This window comes from Pseudophryne corroboree, chromosome 6 (genome assembly GCF_028390025.1).
Source record: "Pseudophryne corroboree isolate aPseCor3 chromosome 6, aPseCor3.hap2, whole genome shotgun sequence".
Classification (NCBI taxonomy): domain Eukaryota; kingdom Metazoa; phylum Chordata; class Amphibia; order Anura; family Myobatrachidae; genus Pseudophryne; species Pseudophryne corroboree.
The window spans coordinates 599,149,145-599,165,858 of NC_086449.1; the positions used below are offsets into that span (position 1 = coordinate 599,149,145).

The following is a 16,714-nucleotide window of genomic DNA, read 5'->3' on the forward strand; positions in this document are numbered from 1 at the left end:
CAACACTGGACATGAAGAGCATGCGCCTTCCACCATTTGCACGCCCCCTGCAAGTGCTGGAAGGAGCACCCGCAGTCCAGTTCCTGATAGTCAGATTGAAGATGTCAGTGTTGAAGTACACCAGGATGAGGAGGATATGGGTGTTGCTGGCGCTGGGGAGGAAATTGACCAGGAGGATTCTGATGGTGAGGTGGTTTGTTTAAGTCAGGCACCCGGGGAGACACCTGTTGTCCGTGGGAGGAATATGGCCACTGACATGCCTGGTGAAAATACCAAAAAAATCAGCTCTTCGGTGTGGAAGTATTTCAACAGAAATGCGGACAACAGGTGTCAAGCCGTGTGTTGCCTTTGTCAAGCTGTAATAAGTAGGGGTAAGGACGTTAACCACCTCGGGACATCCTCCCTTATATGTCACCTGCAGCGCATTCATAATAAGTCAGTGACAAGTTCAAAAACTTTGGGCGACAGCGGAAGCAGTCCACTGACCAGTAAATCCCTTCCTCTTGTAACCAAGCTCACGCAAACCACCCCACCAACTCCCTCATTGTCAATTTCCTCCTTCCCCAGGAATGCCAATAGTCCTGCAGGCCATGTCACTGGCAATTCTGACGAGTCCTCTCCTGCCTGGGATTCCTCCGATGCATCCTTGCGTGTAACGCCTACTGCTGCTGGCGCTGCTGTTGTTGCTGCTGGGAGTCGATGGTCATCCCAGAGGGGAAGTCGTAAGCCCACTTGTACTACTTCCAGTAAGCAATTGACTGTTCAACAGTCCTTTGCGAGGAAGATGAAATATCACAGCAGTCATCCTGCTGCAAAGCGGATAACTGAGGCCTTGACAACTATGTTGGTGTTAGACGTGCGTCCGGTATCCGCCGTTAGTTCACAGGGAACTAGACAATTTATTGAGGCAGTGTGCCCCCGTTACCAAATACCATCTAGGTTCCACTTCTCTAGGCAGGCGATACCGAGAATGTACACGGACGTCAGAAAAAGACTCACCAGTGTCCTAAAAAATGCAGTTGTACCCAATGTCCACTTAACCACGGACATGTGGACAAGTGGAGCAGGGCAGGGTCATGACTATATGACTGTGACAGCCCACTGGGTAGATGTATGGACTCCCGCCGCAAGAACAGCAGCGGCGGCACCAGTAGCAGCATCTCGCAAACGCCAACTCTTTCCTAGGCAGGCTACGCTTTGTATCACCGGTTTCCAGAATACGCACACAGCTGAAAACCTCTTACGGCAACTGAGGAAGATCATCGCGGAATGGCTTACCCCAATTGGACTCTCCTGTGGATTTGTGGCATCGGACAACGCCAGCAATATTGTGTGTGCATTAAATATGGGCAAATTCCAGCACGTCCCATGTTTTGCACATACCTTGAATTTGGTGGTGCAGAATTTTTTAAAAAACGACAGGGGCGTGCAAGAGATGCTGTCGGTGGCCAGAAGAATTGCGGGACACTTTCGGCGTACAGGCACCACGTACAGAAGACTGGAGCACCACCAAAAACTACTGAACCTGCCCTGCCATCATCTGAAGCAAGAAGTGGTAACGAGGTGGAATTCAACCCTCTATATGCTTCAGAGGTTGGAGGAGCAGCAAAAGGCCATTCAAGCCTATACAATTGAGCACGATATAGGAGGTGGAATGCACCTGTCTCAAGCGCAGTGGAGAATGATTTCAACGTTGTGCAAGGTTCTGATGCCCTTTGAACTTGCCACACGTGAAGTCAGTTCAGACACTGCCAGCCTGAGTCAGGTCATTCCCCTCATCAGGCTTTTGCAGAAGAAGCTGGAGACATTGAAGGAGGAGCTAACACGGAGCGATTCCGCTAGGCATGTGGGACTTGTGGATGGAGCCCTTAATTCGCTTAACAAGGATTCACGGGTGGTCAATCTGTTGAAATCAGAGCACTACATTTTGGCCACCGTGCTCGATCCTAGATTTAAAGCCTACCTTGGATCTCTCTTTCCGGCAGACACAAGTCTGCTGGGGTTGAAAGACCTGCTGGTGAGAAAATTGTCAAGTCAAGCGGAACGCGACCTGTCAACATCTCCTCCTTCACATTCTCCCGCAACTGGGGGTGCGAGGAAAAGGCTCAGAATTCCGAGCCCACCCGCTGGCGGTGATGCAGGGCAGTCTGGAGCGACTGCTGATGCTGACATCTGGTCCGGACTGAAGGACCTGACAACGATTACGGACATGTCGTCTACTGTCACTGCATATGATTCTCTCAACATTGAAAGAATGGTGGAGGATTATATGAGTGACCGCATCCAAGTAGGCACGTCACACAGTCCGTACTTATACTGGCAGGAAAAAGAGGCAATTTGGAGGCCCTTGCACAAACTGGCTTTATTCTACCTAAGTTGCCCTCCCACAAGTGTGTACTCCGAAAGAGTGTTTAGTGCCGCCGCTCACCTTGTCAGCAATCGGCGTACGAGGTTACATCCAGAAAATGTGGAGAAGATGATGTTCATTAAAATGAATTATAATCAATTCCTCCGCGGAGACATTGACCAGCAGCAATTGCCTCCACAAAGTACACAGGGAGCTGAGATGGTGGATTCCAGTGGGGACGAATTGATAATCTGTGAGGAGGGGGATGTACACGGTGATATATCGGAGGATGATGATGAGGTGGACATCTTGCCTCTGTAGAGCCAGTTTGTGCAAGGAGAGATTAATTGCTTCTTTTTTGGTGGGGGTCCAAACCAACCCGTCATATCAGTCACAGTCGTGTGGCAGACCCTGTCACTGAAATGATGGGTTGGTTAAAGTGTGCATGTCCTGTTTATACAACATAAGGGTGGGTGGGAGGGCCCAAGGACAATTCCATCTTGCACCTCTTTTTTCTTTAATTTTTCTTTGCGTCATGTGCTGTTTGGGGAGGGTTTTTTGGAAGGGACATCCTGCGTGACACTGCAGTGCCACTCCTAGATGGGCCCGGTGTTTGTGTCGGCCACTAGGGTCGCTTATCTTACTCACACAGCTACCTCATTGCGCCTCTTTTTTTCTTTGCGTCATGTGCTGTTTGGGGAGGGTTTTTTGGAAGGGACATCCTGCGTGACACTGCAGTGCCACTCCTAGATGGGCCCGGTGTTTGTGTCGGCCACTAGGGTCGCTTATCTTACTCACACAGTCAGCTACCTCATTGCGCCTCTTTTTTTCTTTGCGTCATGTGCTGTTTGGGGAGGGTTTTTTGGAAGGGACATCCTGCGTGACACTGCAGTGCCACTCCTAGATGGGCCCGGTGTTTGTGTCGGCCACTAGGGTCGCTTATCTTACTCACACAGTCAGCTACCTCATTGCGCCTCTTTTTTTCTTTGCGTCATGTGCTGTTTGGGGAGGGTTTTTTGGAAGGGACATCCTGCGTGACACTGCAGTGCCACTCCTAGATGGGCCCGGTGTTTGTGTCGGCCACTAGGGTCGCTTATCTTACTCACACAGTCAGCTACCTCATTGCGCCTCTTTTTTTCTTTGCGTCATGTGCTGTTTGGGGAGGGTTTTTTGGAAGGGACATCCTGCGTGACACTGCAGTGCCACTCCTAGATGGGCCCGGTGTTTGTGTCGGCCACTAGGGTCGCTTATCTTACTCACACATTCAGCTACCTCATTGCGCCTCTTTTTTTCTTTGCATCATGTGCTGTTTGGGGAGGGTTTTTTGGAAGGGACATCCTGCGTGACACTGCAGTGCCACTCCTAGATGGGCCCGGTGTTTGTGTCGGCCACTAGGGTCGCCCAGCTTAGTCATCCAGCGACCTAGGTGCAAATTTTAGGACTAAAAACAATATTGTGAGGTGTGAGGTATTCAGAATAGACTGAAAATGAGTGTAAATTATGGTTTTTGAGGTTAATAATACTTTGGGATCAAAATGACCCCCAAATTCTATGATTTAAGCTGTTTTTTAGTGTTTTTAAAAAAAAAAACACCCGAATCCAAAACACACCCGAATCAGACAAAAAAAATTCGGTGAGGTTTTGCCAAAACGCGTTCGAACCCAAAACACGGCCGCGGAACCGAACCCAAAACCAAAACACAAAACCCGAAAAATTTCCGGCGCTCATCTCTAGTTAAAACTCGTCAAAACTGCGCATGCGTATGCACCGCAATGCGCAGGTGCGTCGTACGGGTACAAAGAGGATAGGTGCTGGGCGATGGATTTAATGAAGAATCCATTCGCATAGCCGATCGCAAGGTGATTCACAGAAAGAGGGCGTTTATGGGTGTCAACTGACCGTTTTCTGGGAGTGTTTGTAAAAACGCAGGCGTGTCCAAGCATTTGCAGGGCGGATGTCTGACGTCAATTCCGGGACCAAAAAGACTGAAGTGATCGCAGCGGCTGAGTAAGTTCAGAGCTACTCAGAAACTGCAAAAATCTTTTTTGTGCCGTCGGCTGCAAAAACATTTGCACACTTGCAAAGCAAAAATACACTCCCCTATAGGCGGCGACTATCTGATCGCAGCGCTGCAATAAGTTGCTAGCAAGTGATCAACTTGGAATGAGGGCCTGTGTGTTAACAATTTGCAGAACTACATACTTGGAGATAGTTGAGCACTATTTATATCACACTAATCCTACAGGAGTAAAGACAGTAGAAAAACAGAGTTTTCATCCTACCAATTTATTACTAACAGAATTTTACTGCTTATCACATCTTACAGTGCCGTTTCTTGCGGCGGGCGAGCCGTGCAACCGCACGGGGCGCCTGCCGCGGCACTTGCTGAGCACTTTCAAACCCCCTCCCCTCTCCTCCCGAGTGCCCAGCTCGGGGGGCGGGGTTTCGCGGAATGACACGTTTGCGTCGTGACGTCACGACGCAATCGCGTCATTCCGCGAAACCCCGCCCCCCGAGCTGGGCACTCGGGAGGAGGGAGAAGGGGGAGCCAAGCTGCCCAGCGCTGCGCAGACGAGGGAGAGGCGGCTGAAGAGCGGGAAGAACCGCTTCAAATGTAAGTCAGCCCCTGTCTCTCCCTCCCTCCCCCCCCACCACCACCTGCCATACTATGTAAAATGGGGACACCTGTCTGCCGGAATGTGTAAAATGGGGACACCTGTCTGCCCCAATGTGTAAAATGGGGACACTTGCCTGCCGTACTGTGTAAAATGGGGGCACGTGCCTGCCGCAATGTGTAAAATGGGGACACTTGCCTGCCGGAATGTGTAAAATGGGGACACTTGCCTGCCGGAATGTGTAAAATGGGGACACTTGCCTGCCATGCTGTGTAAAATGGGGGCACGTGCCTGCCGCAATGTGTAAAATGGGGACACTTTCCTGCCGCAATGTGTAAAATGGGGACACTTGCCTGCCGTACTGTGTAAAAAGGGGGCACGTGCCTGCCGCAATGTGTAAAATGGGGACACTTGCCTGTTGTACTGTGTAAAATGGGGGCACGTGCCTGCCGCAATGTGTAAAATGGGGACACTTTCCTGCCGCAATGTGTAAAATGGGGGCACGTGCCTGCCGCAATGTGTAAAATGGGGACACTTGCCTGCCGGAATGTGTAAAATGGGGACACTTGCCTGCCGGAATGTGTAAAATGGGGACACTTGCCTGCCATGCTGTGTAAAATGGGGGCACGTGCCTGCCGCAAAGTGTAAAATGGGGACAGTTTCCTGCCGCAATGTGTAAAATGGGGACACTTGCCTGTTGTACTGTGTAAAATGGGGGCACGTGCCTGCCGTACTGTGTAAAATGGGGACACTTGCCTGTTGTACTGTGTAAAATGGGGGCACGTGCCTGCCGTACTGTGTAAAATGGGGGCACGTGCCTGCCGTACTGTGTAAAATGGGGACACTTGCCTGTTGTACTGTGTAAAATGGGGGCACGTGCCTGCCGCAATGTGTAAAATGGGGACACTTGCCTGTTGTACTGTGTAAAATGGGGGCACGTGCCTGCCGCAATGTGTAAAATGGGGACACTTTCCTGCCGCAATGTGTAAAATGGGGACACTTGCCTGCCGTACTGTGTAAAAAGGGGGCACGTGCCTGCCGCAATGTGTAAAATGGGGACACTTGCCTGCCGCAATGTGTAAAATGGGGACACTTGCCTACCGTGCTGTGTAAAATGAGGACTTTTTTTTTTTTTATCCTGTGGTGGCCGTGATGATGAGATCAGATGAGGCCACGCCCATGTTAAAGCCACGCCCATTTTAATGATGCCACGCCCCCTTGCCGGGAGCGCGCTCCATATCTATGGGGGGGGGGGGCACATTTTTTCTTATGTGAATGGGGGGGGGGGTTTCCGCATTTCTAAATCTCGCACTGGGAGCCAAATTGGCTAGAAACGGCCCTGTTTCTATACATATTTTTTTCTTATTTTTGAAAAGAAACTTCACCATTAAATGGCTAATATATATTTGCTCCTATCAACAAAGCAACAGAATAGTGTAAATCTACAGTATTATAGGCATTTGTTCTATGCAGCTAGTAATTACGTTTAAGCTGCAGGGAAGCTATCTGAAAATGCTTCATTTAATTTACAGGAACAACATAATTTAAACCACAAAGTGAACAGTAATCAAAGACTCCAACACATAGTAGAGATAGTGAAGTAATAAAGGCAGAGACAAGACATACATTGAATGCAAAGATTAACAACACAGAATCAGATACAAGAAGAGGGTGATAGGAGACTTACAGCGCATTTTCAGAACTCACACAGGAACTGGTCTATTGCAGAACAGCAGGAGAAACTTGGAGATAGAGGAACAGCCACTTTATATGGAGAGCAGAAGAGAGAGGAACAGGAAAGAAGACAAATGAAAACAAAAGGGTTGGGAAAGAAGAAGAAAGACAGACATTAATAGGGAATCTATCAATAAAGGGGAAATTACTAACACAATTTTACTAATGTTGCTGGAAGACGTGTTTTCTGTTTCTGTACCACCTATACTATGCTGCTCTTGACAATTCCCAGTGCTGTCCCCGTTATAAAACAGAGGTGGCCACAAAGTATAGCATGCTAGCATCATTAAATTGCATTTACTAGCTTAGGATCCAACACACTTTCAAGTATTTTCACAATGTGCATATCTGTTTATCTAATCTACGATAAATCTTACATGGATCTAACTGCAACTGTCATGAATTTGTTACATATTTGAAAAAATAGAGTAATCTATTATAACATTTATCTGCCTTAATGCTGTAACTAGATGTGTGCAAGCAATGCTGTAGTACAGAGCACAGGACTCTGGGGGTAGCACGATTGCTGCCTTATGGCCCTTGCAGAGCTGGCAGGGTGCCCATAACTACACCCTACAACAAGGATCGCTGTTGCAGTGCTTGCTGGAGTGGCTTTTGTACTCTCGGGGTATGTATGTTACAGTCTGTATGTACAGCTACTCAAAGCATTACCAGGACGGTTGAGTCTATGTTACCTTCGTGCACAGGACCTGGAAGTGACAAAACAAGAGGGCAGGAGAGAACTTCCGCCCTTACAGCACCTAAATGTTTTCTTCATTCTCCGTTCGTTTGGGGTAAAAAAAAATTGTATGCAGCATTGGACCCTCGCGGGCTCGCATCGCTCGCCACGTTTCGGGCTCGGTGTCTCGCTCCGCTCCGCTTTGCTCTCCACACTTTACTATTCCAAATAGATTGTGACATGGACCCAGGGGGTTATGGGAAAGGTCCTCTCCACGAACAGAAACTAGACGCTACCTTACCAGGTCACTCCGGGCAATGTTGCACTTTCCGGTGTTGACAGCTCTACGCAACATCATATGCTCAAGAGGCGGGGCTGGTACAGGGCGCACTATAGCCCTGTTGTGCTGCAGCTCTGACTAAATCGCCCATTGGTGATTTATGCGAACGCAATATAAAATAATGGAAGTAATTACATTTTCTTTCCACACTGGTCATAAAATAATCCTTGACTGCTCCACCAGCAACAATCAGCCTTCCATTCGAATCAACATTACTAAAAGTATTCATAGCCTTGTAAATCAGTCTGTTCTAAAAACACAATGCCTATAGAGAGTGAGGCCACTCTTGTGTGTCATAATTTATCAATACAATATAACACTGGCAGCTGATACTCAATTTAATAAGGACCTTTAATTTAGCTTATCACAGTCAGGAAGTCATTGGTAAAAGAAGCAACAAAGTGAATTATTTCCTTCTTGGAAGACAACCAGAAGCTGCTCCCTTGCAATCTTAAATTGGCTAAATCCGCCAACTGCTTCTAGGGAAATGTAGGTTGGATCTCTGGTATAAGAGATACTTTGTATTACTTTGTTTATCTTTTTGTATTCAAATATTATGGTTTATAATTAATCAAAATTACTTGAGCAGTTCTTAATGCATTAGAAGACTACAGATACAGATTTAAAAATAAATATTAAAGTCATCTGTTAGAAAAATGTGTGTTTCAGTCGCTGAAACACAGCATCGATTGAGACAGATTTTAATCGATTTTAGCTGATTTTAAATCGACCTTTAGTAAAATTCTGTACTTGTGTAAATTTTCTCACTAAAGGGGGGTACACACCTAGAGATGTGTGCTGAGCGATCTATCACAGACCGCTCAGCACACATCTCTCCCCGCTCAGCACTCAGCGTGATGGGTGCTGAGTGTGGAGGGGGGATGCTGGGGGCCGCTTACTTCACACAGCGCTGAAGTGAGCGACCTTCTAGATTGAGCCTGCATGCAGGCTCAATCTAGCACCGGAGATAGCGACGTGCGAGGCCGCGCATCGCTATTGCTGGGGAGCATACACACGAGAGATCCATGCTTAACTTCTAAGCAATCTAGTCAGAGTGCTTAGATTTTAAGCACGGATCTCTCCGTGTGTACCCCCCTTAAGGGTCTTGGTGATACTGGCTGGTGAGTGGTGAGAATTAACGTAACACTTCCCCAGGCTAAAATCTGGGGATATGCGTTACCCAACTAGCAGATTCACGCAAGCTCAGTGGTACTAGATTCCCAGACTTTGGATTTTTGTTGCACTAGTTGAAAATAAATACTGTACAAATACATAAAACAAGAAAAAAAATCTGAAATTAAAAAACAACTTTGTTTGAATGACATATCAATTTTTATTGTCATTCTTCTGCCATCACCATTTTAGAATAACAGAAGGATTACATGAAACAACAAACAAATGCTTAACATCCTCCAAAAGCCAACACTACTTGGACTGCATCCCAACTACAAATGTATGTTCACTTCTAATATTCTCCAATCCTCACTGACTCTGGAAACTATACAATCAATTTCTGCAAAACAAAAACAAAAAAACAAAAACACCTGTAGTGCAATTTTTAATTGGACCCTACAAATACCTGAAAATCCAATTTTGCACCAAGAAGCATAGTTAATGAAGGAACACGGGCCCTCATTCCGAGTTGTTCGCTCGCTAGCTGCTTTTAGCAGCTTTGCACACGCTAAGCCGCCGCCTACTGGGAGTGAATCTTAGCTTTGCAGAATTGCGAACGAAAGATTTGCATAATTGCGAATAGAAATTTCTTTGCAGTTTCTGAGTAGCTCGGGACTTACTCTGCCACTGCGATCAGTTCAGTCAGTTTCGTTCCTGGTTTGACGTCACAAACACACCCAGCGTTCGCCCAGACACTCCCCCGTTTCTCCAGCCACTCCCGCGTTTTTCCCAGAAACGGCAGCGTTTTTCCGCGCACACCCATAAAACAGCCAGTTTCCGCCCAGAAACCCCCACTTCCTGTCAATCACACTCCGATCACCAGAACGAAGAAATTTCTTCGTTAAGCCGTGAGTAAAATACCTAACTTTTTGGCAAATTTACTTGGCGCAGACGCACTGCGAACATTGTGCATGCGCAGTTTGCGACAAATCGCTCCATTGCGAAAACCACTAACGAGCGAACAACTCGGAATGAGGGCCACAGACTTGCTGTTTGCTGTGTAATTTTCCATCTTACATCAGCAAAACATTTGCCTTACTGTTAACCTGTAGACATTAACCACATTTCTCCTTCGTCCTAGAGGATGCTGGGGACTCCAAAAGGACCATGGGGGTATAGACGGGATCCGCAGGAGACATGGGCACACTATAAGACTTTGAATGGGTGTGAACTGGCTCCTCCCTCTATGCCCCTCCTCCAGACCTCAGTTAGATTCTGTGCCCAGAGGAGACTGGTCACACTATAGGGGAGCTCTACTGAGTTTCTCTAAAAGACTTTTGTTAGGTTTATTTTTTTCAGGGAGCACTGCTGGCAACAGGCTCCCTGCATTGTGGGACTGAGGGGAGAGAAGCAGACCTACTTCTGTGAGACTGATAGGCTCTGCTTCTTAGGCTACTGGACACCATTAGCTCCAGAGGGTCCGATCACTTGGGTCGCCTAGCTGCTCGTTCCCAGAGCCGCGCCGCCATCCCCCTCACAGAGCCAGAAGACAGGTGAGTAACCAAAGCAAAGAAGACATCGTAAGGCGGCAGAAGTCTTCCTGAGGTACCGTGCAGCGGTAGCGCTGCGCACCATTGCTCCCGCTGACACAGGCACCGCATGGGTGCAGGGCGCAGGGGGGGGCGCCCTGGGTTGCAATATAAACCTCTTTTGGGCAATATCTGGCTAAAATAAAGTGCATAGGCACTGTTTTGAGATCCCCGCCAGTATAATTATAGCGAGACCGAAGCGCGCCTTGTAGGGGGCGGGGCTTCCTCCTCAGCTCTGACCAGCGCCATTTTCTCTCCACAGCTTGCTGCAGAGACGCTGCTCCTGGCCCTTCCACTGCTGTCACAAGTAGCAGGGTGCTAAAAATGAAGGGGAGGGCACATAATTTGGTGATTGGTTGTATTATATTACAAGCACTTATAGGTCTGGGGCATTTTGTTTTCAGACTGGTGTGGCGCTGGGTGTGAGCTGGCAAACTCCTTCTCTGTCTCTCTGAAAGGCCTTATTGTGGGTCTGTCCCCTTTAGCCCAGTGTGTGTGGGGGTGTCGGTACGTGTGTGTCGACATGGCAGAATCTGAATGCTCTTCCCAGGAGGAGGTTAGTGTGAGAACTGAACAAAATGAAGGAGTGACTCTGTCGGCACCGCCGACTGCTGATTGGGTTGATATGTGGAATGTGTTGAATAGCAGTGTGGCTTTGTTGCACAAGAGGTTGGACAAATCTGAGTCTCAGAACCAAGTATGGAGGCAATCCATGGGAGACGTGGCAATCCATGGGAGACGTGGCACACTCTCAGGCCCCCTCGGGGTCCCAAAAACGTTCATTTACCCAGATAGCAGACACTGATACCGACACGGATTCTGATTCCAGTGTCGACTATAATGATGCGAAGTTACATCCTAAGGTGGCTAAGAGTATTCAGTACATGATTGTGGCTATAAAAGACGTGTTGCATATTACGGAAGACCCCGCTGTCCCTGAGACAAGAGTCTGTATGTATAAGGGGAAGAAACCGGAGGTTACGTTCCCTCCCTCTCATGAACTGAATGCCCTTTTTGAAAAAGCCTGGGAAACGCCAGACAAGAGGTGGCACATTCCCAGGAGAATTGCTATGGCATACCCGTTTCCTTCTCAGGATAGATTTGGGTGGGAGGCAACACCCACGGTAGACAAAGCTCTAGCACGCTTATCCAAGAAAGTGGCGCTACCATCTCCTGAAATGGCGTCCCTTAAAGATCCTGCTGATCGGAGGCAGGAAGCTACCTTGAAATCTATTTATGTCACGACAGGTACACTCCTCAGACCGGCTGTCGCTTCGGCGTGGGTGAGTAACGCGATTGAAAAGTGGGCGGATAACTTGTCATCGGACATAGACACCCTGGATCGAGATAGCGTGCTGTTGACTCTGGGTCATATCAGGGACGCTGCAGTCTATTTAAAAGAGACGGCGAGGGATATTGGCCTCTTGGGATCAAGGGCCAATGCAATGGCAGTCTCAGCTAGAAGGGCGTTGTGGACTCATCAATGGAATGGTGATGCTGATTCTAAGAAGGCTATGGAAGCTCTGTCCTACAATGGTGGAGTTTTGTTTGGTGAAGGGCTCGCGGACCTGGTTTCTACAGCTACCGCGGGTAAGTCCTCTTTTCTGCCTTTTGTTCCTCCACAGCAAAAGAAAACGCCTCCATATCAAATGCAGTCCTTTCGGTCGCAGAAATTCCGGAAAGGACGTGGGTCATCCTTCCTTGCGGCAAGAGGTAAGGGAAGGGGAAAAAGATCGCCGGCTGTGGCAAGCTCCCAGGAGCAGAAGTCCTCCCCGGCTTCTGCCAAATCCACCGCATGACGCTGGGGCTCCCCTGCGGGAGTCAGCACCGGAGGGAGCGCGTCTTCAACTCTTCAGTCAGGTCTGGGTTTTCTCGGGCCTGGATCCTTGGGTACTGGAAATTGTGACCCAAGGTTACAAGCTGGAGTTTCAAGACGTGCCCCTATGCCAATTTTTTCAAATCGGCCTTGCCAGCTTCTCTTTCGGAAAGAGAGGTAGCGTGTGCGGCAATACAAAAGCTGTGTCAGCAGCGGATCATTGTCGAGGTTCCCCCATCACAGCGGGGAGAAGGGTTTTATTCAAGCCTGTTTGTGGTCCCGAAGCCGGACGGCTCGGTCAGACCAATTCTGAATTTAAAATCGTTCAATGTGTATTTGTAAAGTTTCAAATTCAAGATGGAGTCTCTCCGAGCGGTGATCTCCAGTCTGGAGGGGGGGGGGGGGATTTCATGGTGTCAGTCGACATAAAGGATGCTTATCTGCATGTCCCCATTTATCCTCCTCATCAGGTGTACCTGAGGTTCGCTGTTCAGGATTGTCACTACCAATTTTAGATGTTGCCATTTGGTCTTTCCACGGCCCCAAGGATTTTCACCAAGGTAATGGCGTAAATTATGGTACTCCTGCGCAAGCAAGGGGTCACAATTATCCCGTACTTGGACAATCTCCTGATAAAGGCGAGATCACAGGAGCAGTTGCTAAAAAGCCTTGCGCTCTCCCTGCAGGTGCTGCAACAGCATGGCTGGCTCCTAAATTTGCCAAAGTCGTAGTTGATTCCGACAACTCGGCTGTCGTTTTTGGGCATGATCCTGGACACGGAACGGCAGAGGATTTTTCTCCCGTTAGAAAAAGCTCAGGAAATCCAGAACATGGTCAAGGAACTTCTGAAACCGCCAAGAGTGTCGATTCATCAATGCACTCGAGTGCTGGGGAAAATGGTGGCAACCTACGAGGCCATTCCGTTTGGCAGGTTCCATGCAAGAACGTTTCAATGGGACCTACTGAACAAGTGGTCAGGGTCCCATCTACAGATGCACCGGAAAATAACTCTGTCCCCCAAGACCAGGGTTTCTCTCCTGTGGTGGCTCCAAAGTTCTCACCTTCAAGAAGGTCGCAGGTTCAGCATCCAAGATTGGATTCTGGTGACCACGAACGCGAGTCTCCGAGGTTGGGGAGCAGTCACACAGGGAAAAATTTTTCCAGGGAAAATGGTCAAGCCAGGAAGCTTGTCTGCACATAAACATTCTGGAATTAAGGGCCATCTACAACGGCCTGCTACAAGCGGAACATCTTCGCGACCTGCCCGTCCTGATTCAGTCGGACAACATAACAGCCATGGCTCACATAAACCGCCAGGGCGGGACGTAGAGCCGAGCGGCAATGGCGGAGGCCACCAAGATCCTTCGCTGGGCGGAAAAGCATGCAAGCGCTCTGTCAGCGGTCTTCATTCCAGGCGTGGACAACTGGGAAGCAGACTTCCTCAGCAGACACGATCTCCATCCAGGAGAGTGGGGTCTTCATCAAGAGGTTTTTGCAGAAGTGACAAGTTGTTGGGGTCTTCCTCAAATAGACATGGTGGCATCACGCCTCAACAAGAAGCTGCTGACATATTGTTCCAGGTCGAGGGACCCTCAAGCAGTAGTGGTAGACGCTCTGGTGACACCGTTGATGTTTCAGTCGGTCTATGTGTTCCCTCCACTTCCACTCATCCCAAAGGTGATAAGGATCATAAGAAGAACAAGGGTCTAGGCGATACTCCTTGTTCCAGATTGGCCACGGAGGGCCTGGTATCCGGATCTTCAGGAATTACTCACAGGAGATCCCTGGCCTCTTCCTCTAAGAGAGGATCTGTTACAGCAGGGGCCGTGCATGTTCCAGGACTTACCGCGGTTGCGTTTGACGGCATGGCGGTTGAACGCCAAATCCTAGCCAGAAAGGGTATTCCCGGGGAAGTCATCCCCACTCTACTTAAGGCTAGAAAGAAGGTAACCGCAAAGCATTATCACCGTATTTGGAGAAAATATGTGTCTTGGTGTGAATCCAAGAAGGCTCCTACGGAAGAATTTCAGCTGGGTCGGTTCCTCCATTTTTTGCAAGCGGGTGTGGATGCGGGCCTGAAGTTAGGCTCCATTAAAGGGCAGGTTTCGGCATTATCAATTTTCTTTCAAAGGGAGTTGGCTTCGCTTCCAGAAGTACAGCTCTTCGTGAAAGGCGTGCTGCACATCCAACCTCCGTTTGTGCCCCCAGTGGCACCGTGGGACCTTAACGTGGTGTTACAGTTCCTTACGTCGCATTGGTTTGAACTTTTACAAAAGGTTGAGTTGAAATTTCTCACTTGGAAAGTGGTCATGCTATTGGCCTTGGCATCCGCAAGGCGGGTGTCCGAATTGGCGGCTTTGTCTCACAAAAGCCCCTATCTGATTTTTCATGAGGATAGAGCGGAGTTGAGAACTCGTAAACAATTTCTACCGAAGGTGGTTTCTTCGTTTCACATGTAACAACCTATTGTGGTGCCTGTGGCTACTGAAGCCTTGGCTGATTCAAAGTCCCTTGATGTGGTCAGAGCTTTGAAAATTTATGTAGCCAGAACGGCTTGGGTGAGGAAAACAGAGGCTCTGTTTGTCCTGTAAGCAGCCAACAAGGTTGGCGCTCCTGCTTCTAAGCAGACTATTGCACGCTGGATCTGTAATACAATTCAGCAAGCTCATTCTATGGCTGGATTGCCGTTACCGAAATCGGTGAAGGCCCATTCCACTAGGAATGTGGGTTCATCCTGGGCGGCTGCCCGGGGCGTCTTGGCATTACAGCTTTGCCGAGCAGCTACTTGGTTGGGGTCAAACACTTTTGCAAAGTTCTACAAGTTTGATACCCTGGCTGATGAGGACCTCATGTTTGCTCAATCGGTGCTGCAGAGTCATCCGCACTCTCTCGCCCGGTTTTGAGCTTTGGTATAAACCCCATGGTCCTTTTGGAGTCCCCAGCATCCTCTAGGACGAAGGAGAAAATAGGATTTTAATACCTACCGGTAAATCCTTTTCTCTTAGTCTGTAGACTCTATCTGCAGTAATTGTACATAGTTATTGTTTAAGTTACACAAAGGTTGTGTTTGGTAAAGGTCAGGCTGTTGCTGATCGGTTTTGGTTCACACTGTTAACTGGGTTTAGTTGAATGCCATGTTGTACGGTGTGGTGTGGTGTGAGCTGGTATGTATCTCACCCTTAGTTTAACAAAATCCTTTTCCTCGAAATGTCCATCTCCTCTGGGCACAGTTCCTATAACTGAGGTCTGGGGGAGGGGCATAGAGGCAGGAGCCAGTTCACACCCATTCAAAGTCTTATAGTGTGCCCATGTCTCCTGCGGATCCCGTCTATACCCCATGGTCCTTTTGTAGTCCCCAGCATCCTCTACAGACTAAGAGAAAAGGATTTACCTGTAGGTATTAAAATCGTATTTTTAAATACTTTATTTCTGCAGTTCCACTGCTCTCTCATTCACCCACCACTCCTCCTCCTATTCTCATTTTACTACCACTATTTATTTACCCTATCCACACTATTGCCAGGCTGGCAACATCCCCCATTAATCCTTGTTTTCCTAATCCTTTATGCTGTCCCCTGCTACCACCTCTATCCTTCTCTCCCAGTCTCCTACATATCATGCTCTCTCCTCTCCTCTGTCTCCCATCCTCCCCTCTGCCTCCCTTCCCCTCCTCTTCTGTTTCCCCATTGCAATCTACTTCTGCCCCCTCACAGGCTCTCTACTCCACTACTCAACCCTGCTCTCTCCCTCCTCTGTCTGTCACCTCCACCACTATCATTTTACACTCCCTCCATGCCTCTCTCCTCCAGTCTCCCTTCCTAGCCAAGGACCCAGCACCATCATTACACCCTCTATATCCCTTCCTTCCAAATGAATCTTACCTCAACACTACAGCAATCCTGATAATCTCCTTCACATCTCTCCCACAAACTCCTACTCCCTATCCTGTGACCTCTGGAATGCCAGATCTGTTTGCAACAAACTGGCCCCTACTCAAGACCTTTTCATTTCAAATTCCCTGCACCTCCTGGCCATTACAGAAACCTGGATTACTCCCTATGACACCACTTCTCCTGCTGCTCTCTCTGCTGGGGCCCTCACATTCTCACACACACACCCCGACCTAGGGGTAGCCATGGTTGTGGTGTTGGGATCCTTTTACCCTCTACCTACATATACCAACTTATACCTCCAGAACCATTCCTTACATTCTCTACATTTGAGGTCCATGCTATACGCCTATACCAACCCACTAATATTCGAGTTGCTGTCATTTACCGTCCACCTGGCGTTTCCTCCAAATTCCATGACAATTTTGCTTCTTGGCTACCTCACTTCCTCTCTCCTGACATTCCCTCCATTATCCTAGGTGATTTCAACATCCCTATTGATAACCCCACAAAATCACCAGCCTCTAAACTCCTTAACCTCACCTCTTCACTTGGTCTCTTCCAGTGGACCTCCTCCCCCTCCCATGTAAA

General features: G+C 48.5%; 1 protein-coding gene across 3 annotated transcripts in view; it reads right to left on the reverse strand.

Annotated features, from left to right (window-relative positions):
- HTR4 (5-hydroxytryptamine receptor 4) overlaps nucleotides 1–16,714 on the reverse strand; it is a 908,015-nt gene that overhangs the window by 122,929 nt on the left and 768,372 nt on the right. Inside the window, exon 8 of one of the 3 annotated variants that reach the window (XM_063928020.1) lies at nucleotides 6,650–6,726. The exons of the other annotated variants lie outside the window; for them this stretch is intronic. Coding sequence (XP_063784090.1) covers nucleotides 6,666–6,726 — 61 coding nt within the window. The 3' untranslated portion in view covers nucleotides 6,650–6,665. The remainder of the gene's footprint in view (nucleotides 1–6,649; nucleotides 6,727–16,714) is intronic. 3 annotated transcript variants of the gene reach the window in all.